The following is an 8,712-nucleotide window of genomic DNA, read 5'->3' as shown; positions in this document are numbered from 1 at the left end:
TCGCCGGCTGTCCCCGGCGCCCGGCAAGTCGGAGCCGACAAGCCGCTGAGCTGCTCCTGCCGCATCTCCCCACGGCGCGCAGCCGGCGCTGAGCTCTCTCCGCCGCGCCGCCCCCAGCCCCCATTCTATCTATTTCACCCCTCCTATTTTTTTTTTTTCCTTTCCTATTTTTGCATTTCTCCATTTCTCCCCCCTACCTTTGGTTCTCATCCTGGCCGCGAGCAAAGTGTCTTCATGAGCACAGAGGATGTCCGGGAAGCACTACAAGGGGCCTGAAGTCAGTTGTTGCATCAAATACTTCATTTTCGGCTTCAATGTCATTTTCTGGGTAAGTGGGCCGGTCGCACGGCGCTTCGTGTGTTTTTCTGCCACCTTCTCCTCCTCCGCCGCCGCTCCCGGGCTGGGCACGGCCGGGAATGAAAACCGGGGAACGTGCGGCAGCGGAGCCGCGGCTCGCGCGTGACAGTTGGGCGCGAGGCCGGTGACGAGGGGTTTGAGCGGGGCTGTCGGGGGCGCGAGTCTGGGGCTGCTGCCGTCTCGGTCTCCACGGTCAGCTCCGGGCAGCCCTTCCTGAGGCAAGTTGGCGTGGCTGCATTCCTGCACCTTCCGAACCTGCGGCCGCCTCTGCTTTTCCGGCCCTCCTAACTGCTTTTGTTGTAGGTGCAAAGAGGGTGTCGGTGCTTTTCTTTTTCTCTTTTTCCTCCTCCCTTCTTCCTTCCCTCTCTTCTGCTTTGTGGGGGAGGGAGCAGCTAGACACCCAGGCCTGGAGAACGAATTGATCAGTATGGTTTTTTGTGACGCTAAAAATAATTAAGAAAACCACATAAAAATCGTTGCTTATGTTCTCTGGGCAGTGCGGTTTAAGACAATGATTACACAGTGACGAGGTTGTGTGTGGCACGGGTGTATTATGATTAGCAATTACCACGTAGTAGTAATAGTAGTATTAATAGGGTAGAGGACGGGAGGAAGCAGTATTTCCACCCATCCTTAAAGTGTGAGCGCATGGGAAGCTTGGTTGGGCATTTGCTGGGATTCCTGGCTGTGCTGCTGTTTGTTCGCCTGTCTGCACTGTATTTTGTTGCACCATTCTAGCACTGGCTAGAAGAGTAGGCAGAATTGTATAGTGTAATGTAAGCTGCATGTAATAGTATTTCTAGCATCTTCTCACTATGTTGGGCTTGAAAAAGAAGCAGCTGACTTTGGCTGTATATGCTGAATTTCTTAGACACAGAGCATTTTCACATAAATGAGGTTTTATTTCTGCATAGAATGTTAAACTTGGGTGAAGGCTTTCACATGTACAACCTCCCTCTTTTCATTATTCCATTTAGCAATGAGAAACGTACACAAACTCAGGTAGGTCGAATGTGGTTTTGAGGGATTTTGAGGGCATGTTGAGTACATAAACGGTATAGTGGCTTCTTTGGACTAGAAAGATGAATCGGGCAAAAAAATGTAAAACCCGACATTGAAGTTTTATGGATGAACGTGGGGGAAAAACAGAGGAGAGAAAGCTGCCTAACCAGTACAGAGCTTTGTAGTTGTCACCTTGGTGAGAATAGAGGAGAGTGGTTATATGGCTAGCAGGTATTCATAGCTAGCCTCATGTCTGTGTTCCTGAAAAAGATGCCTGAAGAGAGTGTTTTGGAAGGATGGGAGTTTTGATTAATTACACTTTTATACTCAAAAAGGTAGGCTGTTAGAGTGCTGTTGATTGTGGTTTTATGTCAGTGTTTACTTGGCCGACCTGAGGAGATGAATAGTTGCAAGCTTTGTAGTATACTGACCTTACAGTAGCTGTTTTTATTGCACTGTTCTCTTGGTTTTAAGTGGCTGAGTTTGTCATGCTTCTTTTTGCTTGTCTGCTTTTTCATTTTGATTGCCCTGGGCACATGTTGCTGTGATCACAGATGCTTTTCAGCAGGGGACAGAGTAGCATGAGGAGCACTGTGCCGCGTCCTTTGACTGAAAGAGGGAAATTATGGTGAAATACACATAAGTACCTTACCTTGTGCCTTCAGGCACTGTCAGTTTATAAGAAGTTTTATATCCTGCTAATCTGAAAACCTGAGTATGTCGCCTGCTCTGCCGTTTGCTTGACGTGTGGCACGCACTTACAGGTTTCCCCTTTTGCAAAACGCTAATCCTCTCATTTGTGTCCTCGGCTAAACTTTTTCAAATCCACAAAGAAAGCACTTTATAGGAGTTTAGCGTTTCTTCAGAATATTGTAATTCTGTATAAGGAAGCCTGCATGTTTTACCATGTCTGTCATGATTTGGAGTGAAAACATAGGCAGTTGCTTTCATAGCATGTGTTTTAACATTGTTTTTACAGAATAGCAAACCCTTCAGTAATGTATCATGAAACTGGGCCAGGAAAGCTGTAAATGAAGATTGCAGGTTTGATTGCCTGTTCACATAAAGTGGTAATCAAAAATAGTCACTAATTTAGTAATTGTGAATAGATTGAACTGATGAAGAGCTCAACGTAGTAACTCTATGATGCTCTCCAGAGATCTTGCAAGCATGGGGATACGTAGAACACCATTGTTAAAACTTCTACAGAGCACTGTTATTTAGGCTTTTTTAACACAGCCTGTTAAAATTTTGATGTAAGTAAATGGGAAAATGCTTCTTATTTTCATTGTAGAACAATGGACTCAAAGAGAACTGAGTTAGAAGAAAGTTGTCAGTACTTTGAGCAGAGGAAGAGCATAGATCTGCTGAAAATACATGGTAAATGATTGTATATGCTACTCAAATTGAAGAGATAAGAAAAAAATTGAGGCCAATTATCAGACCTTATTGTCAATTTATTGGTTTTGTGCTGGTCTGTTATATCTTAAACACAACTGAATTATTAAAATACTGAATATGGGAAAGTTATACTCTAATGTTCTACATGTAGTTGTAATTAAATGTTATTGTATGCTATTTAGGAGATAGAGCACCACCCCAGATAATGTGTTATTGTCTAATTACATGTTTCTTATTGCTGTGGAAGACAATATTGTCTGCTGAGTCTATACATAATTCATGTTCTAAGTCTTTTGCAAGATTATTTTTTTTTTTAAATTCACTTTTTAAGTTGGTAAATACTCTGGAAATGTTTGTTCAGAGAAACTTATTTAATGAGAGTACTGTGCTCCTGTGGAAAACACTCTCGTTTGACTATTGCCAAAGTAAGATTTAGGAACTGAGACCAAATAGGCACAAATACATCTAAATCAAAAGTTACGACCCAATATTATACTTCCCTTTCTGTTGCTGAGCTGCCACTCTTCACCTAGTTGTTCATTAGGGCACACTGAGCTTTAACTTGACTAGCATAATGCCTGTGTAAAAGCACCACATTGCTGCCTTTTTAGGCTGATTGAACAGATAGTGTTTTTTAATGAGCCTTTATGTCTTTATATGGGTAAACCATAATGTAACTTGATTTAGATGAGAACTGCAGCCTTAATATAAGGTGACAGAAAACAGTTTTCTGTAGTTAAAACCCCAATGCCTTCTCTCCTGCTTCCCCCTCGGATTTCCATGTAGAATGATATCAAAGGTACAATGCAAAAAGTAGGCCACCATGCTTCTGAAAAGGCAAGAACCATTTCCCCTTCTTTCCTGTCATACTTTGCAAGATAGTGTTAAGCTGACTTTTAGTTCCAAGAACTGCTATAAATTGCATTTTGTGCTTTGTTTTACTTTATGGAAACTGAATATACAATATTGCTTAACTTGGAATTTCAATCTACACTTGATTCCACTGACTCTAGCCTAACAGGAAAGATGTATAAAAAGCACTGATACCTCAGAAACCTTTGCTTTGTCTGATGATTCACTCTAAGCTGAGAAAGTGCTGCCATTTTGATACATCAGCATATTACAAGTCATAATTTGTGTTTTAATTTGCTTGGCATCTGCTAATTTTGATGGTAGTCATATGGGAGTCTAAATAGTGTTCTGAATGACAGGAATATAGTGGAAAGAAAACTGAATAAGGTATTATTGGGAAAGTGTTGGAAAAGCACCCTGACCTTTAATGGACAAATAGGTTTTTATCAAATTTTGGACAGTGTTGATAGTTTTCAAAGAGGCAGAAGTTAATTTTTCTTATGTCAACTGGTTTTTCCGATATCCACAAGGAAGCTTTGGTTATGTAATTTTCCCTTGCCACAATGTTTTAAAAAAATAAAATCAATACAATGTATTCTGTAGCATTTGATCTTTTAAAAATGCCATTGGGAAGATGCCCTTGCAGTGAAGTGGAAGCATTCTGTTCACTCTTTTTCTTGCCCTTTTGTGATCAAGTGACTTCAATTTTTTAAGAGTTCATTTATTTAAAAAAAATTCTTAACTTAGATAACTTGGGGAACATTTCACAAGTGGTCCTGCCAGAAACAGAACAATGCCTGTTTGGGGAAAATATGCAACTGTATTATAATAGTGTGAGGTGGTGATGTATGTTTTGATGAAATGGGTTCATTGTTGTGAGCTTGTGATTCTTGAATTCCTTAGTGTTTCTTTCAGCAGATGTAGCCCCACTCCTTCAAATGCATACAAATGTACAGTAAATCTACTGGCTCCACAGGGTATGTTTCATATTTGTAGAGGTCATTCTTGAAATAAAAAAATTCTTTGCTCTGCCTTCCCTTGTAACTTTGTGGCAGGCTGTGTCATTGGTTATATAAAGAAAGAAAGAAATAGATGAATGTGAATGAAGCTGTTTCCTTTATCCTAAGTATTTTATTTTGCCAAAAGGTGTTTGTCGGTATGTTATTGTTTTAAGCCTTTTGAGGTTTCTAGTTACAAAAGATGGAAGAAGCATAAGGGCACAAGAACTAGAGAAAACTAATTGTGATTAACTGTGTGACTTCTCATGCTTAGTATCAACATACTTCAAGTGAATGTTACTGAAACTATCAAATGCAGCTTACATGCTTATCTTCTATGTTAAAAATGAACGTGGTAAATGTATTTACGAGTCTCCGACCTTGATTGAATTGTCATAGTAAGTTTTACCTGGTGGCACTTCTATCTCGAAGCGCGAGGAGTTAATTCTGAAGATTTAGTGTGCCAGCTGATGCATGTGAATGGCACTCACATTAGGGGCAGCCCCAAAAGAACACTTCTGCACCTATTTGTGTGCGTAAAAACAAGTTGCCATTGGTCCCAGTTTCATCATCTTTGTTGATAGTGTGTTCTTAATAAAGGCAACAGATTCGTGTTCTGTGGTATTTGAAGGTGGACATGCCACCTTAATTCAGACAGTTTTTTCATGGTAAACTCTTTAGCTGAATATGTACATACATAATAAATAAACCAAAGTGTATGATGTGATAAGCACACAGGAAAAGCAAGCATGAGCTATACTGGGCATGAAAGGTTATTGTTCCAAATAGGAACCCAGGAGACATGCTTTTTTTTTTTTTAAAGTGGATAGATGTAGGGTAATTTTCAAATTGACAGTGTGGAGAAGAAGGCTGTTTAGTTTGTGTGTTGTTGGTGGGTTTTTTTTTTGTTGAGTTCTTCAAATTATTTTTTAAAAATTTGTTTTGTTTTCATTTTTGGTTTTGTTATTGATTTTTTTTTTTTTGGCTTTTTTTTATGGGGAGTGGAAAAAAGGAAGATGTAAGGAACTTCTCGAACTGCCGCCCACTGAAGGGGACAGAAAGCACGTATGTAGTATGCTCTCGAAGAACACTCTCAAAGACCTACTTCCACAGATTACAATAATCCTGGAGTACTACTTAGCAAACTTTAATTTATTCTTTAAACTCTTTAAGACACAGTAGTCAATGATTAGTAGAGGATAAGAAACTTGGGTTACAGTTAGTAAAACACTTCCTTTTCTTTAAAACCCCATTCCTACAAATAGCCTTCTTGTTGAAAATGCATTCTAAACTCTGTGTCACCAGGGCTGCTAGAAGTTACACCATCGGAGCAAGAAGCTGATACGTTGCTGAATGCTCAGTCTAGGTACTTCAGCAGTTTATGCTCCATTAACCAAGAGCAGATTTGCTATAAGCAATTTGGAGTATAGCGTTCTGCTTCCAATTAAAACTGGAGGTGAGAGAGAATATTTTTGACCCAGTCTTAAATCATAGTTCTGTAGGATAGAATCAGCTTTCATATTTTCCTCAAAATAAGCAGCGTGTTTCTCAAATGCGTGGGTAGTAGCCTGTCAAACCTGTAATTGTTTTATTGATGTAGGCAGGAGCAAGAAGCTGAACAGCTCTTGAAGTAACCCAGCTCTGTTAGTGATGGCCCAGACGTCAGTCAGCAGTTACCATTTAAATGTGTTCCAGTATCCTAATTTTTAAAACTCTTCTAAATATCTAACCATATTAGCTAGCGTGTCATAGTGACTTGTACTCTTGTACCATTTTCTGTTTTTTTCCCATTAAAAAATTGCAACTGTTGTTGTAACTCAATAAAGAATTCAAACAAACAAGCTCAGTGATTTTTACCAATGTACTGAATTGCATTTCACTACAGTTTTCCAGTGCAGAATTCAGGAAAACATAGATTATTGGTTTAAGGCCTAATTTGTTTCTTTTCCATTGTATTATTGTGTGACTTTGGAAACCATCTCTTTTTTTTTTTTTATTTAATTCTGTTGCCTCTCGTGCCAAAGATTATCCTCCCTCATGGGTCACAATGAATATCGGTTTTTACTGATTTCAGCAGGACTTTTTTACAGATGTAATTGTTGTTGTGGGTGGATGTCACTGTTGGTACAATGATTTGTATAGCTGCTTCTGTAAGGTATACAAAAGATCTAGAGCAGTCCAGCCTTCCCCTTACACTGGCATTTAGAAATGCCACTAACACACTGAGGCTTTTAGTCAGGGATGCTTGATTTGGTATCAAATTCTGACTCAGAGTGATCTCATAACCTCCAGATGGCCTGACTGTGGAGATGCTAAAACCAGTCAGATCCCGCTCCTTTAGCTGTGTAAAATACTGCAGTAGCAGTATTTATTTTAATATGCATCAACCTCTTCAGCTAATGTTTCAGCTTTCCAGTCACTTTCCTTTGGACAGCATTCAGAATAAGTATTTTAGCACACACAGAGGATCTCAGGAATGAACTGTCAATTTCCCAAAGAACTAGGCAAAATCATTATGCCTCATCCAGGCCAAAGTATGTTCTCTTCCTCCTCAATGGCCTAAAAGTGCTTGGTGATTCTTTGTAGTATTGTATTCAAAGAAAGAATGAAAAGAAGACTAGAGGTTCATAGAGGCTTCTGTTTTGCTTTCCTGAATTTGGTGTTCATGGGTTAAAACCTTGAGTATATCTGCTGTCAGCTCCAGTAAGCTACTGGTATAGGATAATGATTATAATACAAATGAGAGTGCAAGGATACTTGCAATGATTCAGTCTACTAGGTTAATAGCTTACATTTAATGAGAGTCTGTCTTAATTTAGTCTGATTTAGGGGCAATTGTTCTGTGATGTGGAACTTTCTTTTAATGTCAGGACTTTCTTTTGTATTAAGATGGCAGGCTCTCTCAACTGACTTCTGGTACCCCAAGCGAAGACGCAGCAACACTCGGTGTGGGGTGTCACCTATGGCAGATCCACTTGTTATCTGTCGTTTTGTCAGAACTTGCATCACAGGTTCTTCTGGTCAGACACCTTGGCTTTATAGTACCCATGCACGGGGCATATGTTTACCTCTGTGAGGCTAGGTTCTCTGTGCTTGCCTCTCACTGAATTGCATCTTTTCTGCTGTGTTCTGTTTTCTACTAAGCTGTGATGGAAAAGAGCTTGAAGGGGATTACCTCTATGTGCTGTAAATGGTTTATATACAAAAGCAGAGAGGCCGAGGCAACGAGTTTACAGAAAATGTATGACAAAGGTGTTTTTGCTTCATATCATGCTTCAATTAGCTGTGTCACTTTGTGGGAGGACTCAAGAGTTTGATTTTGCAATGCCATGTGGTTAGTGTGTTTCAGGACAAAGAACAGAATTTGGGAAGGGTGACAATTTAAAACATTGAATCCTGCCAGGCTGCAAGTATCTTAGGCCACTTTCAACTGGGAATGTACTGGGGTATTCTACTTTCCACAAAAGAAGGGTTTCAGTTTTTTTATTTTCATTTTTGCTGCTGAAATATAAACTCAAAGGGGTTGCCTTCTCCATGTAGGCAGAATACAGCATTTTGTAGAAGCTGTCTTTCTGAGTGCCAGTTACATAGGTATATGTCTAAAGGAATGTGTGAATTCAATCAGTCCAATAACAATTAAATATATAATTAAAATGATTAAGAGGGGAAAATTGTGAAATTGGAAGCCCTGTTTTTTAAGGAGTTATGTAATTAATTTGTAGAGGAAAGTTCAGCCATCTCACTTGTGTGGAGGCTATAAAATGTGCATATATAAATAAAAAATGTATGATTGTAGTTAAAAAAATAACTAAGGTCTAGTTTGTGATCCATATTGCTTGATATCACAATCATCATCTTGTTTCTTTGTCTTTCTGTGGAAATCATGGAGGATGTGTAATCTTGCTACTTTCTTAAGAGTCTAACTCAATCTTTTATCCTCTGTGAATGATTGGCAGGACCTATTTCCATTGCAGGGCTGCTTCCTGCCTTGTTTATGACAGTGGGTTTATGACTGGTTTTGGTGTACTACCTTGCAAATTCTGGTGTAAAAGTGAGAGCAGGGGGCTACAAGTGGCGAAGGCTAGCACAAGGCTGCAGAACC

The 8,712-nt window shown here is 39.6% G+C and overlaps 1 protein-coding gene across 1 annotated transcript in view; it reads left to right on the top strand.

Moving 5' to 3' along the window:
- Positions 1–247: 247 nt before the first annotated feature.
- Positions 248–8,712, top strand: part of TSPAN5 (tetraspanin 5) — a 79,713-nt gene continuing 71,248 nt past the window's right edge. The window contains exon 1 of the mRNA XM_054383004.1: positions 248–328. Within this exon, the coding sequence (XP_054238979.1) occupies positions 248–328 (81 nt within the window). The remainder of the gene's footprint in view (positions 329–8,712) is intronic.

This window comes from Indicator indicator, chromosome 8 (genome assembly GCF_027791375.1).
Source record: "Indicator indicator isolate 239-I01 chromosome 8, UM_Iind_1.1, whole genome shotgun sequence".
Classification (NCBI taxonomy): domain Eukaryota; kingdom Metazoa; phylum Chordata; class Aves; order Piciformes; family Indicatoridae; genus Indicator; species Indicator indicator.
This window is presented reverse-complemented; position numbering and strand designations above follow the sequence as displayed.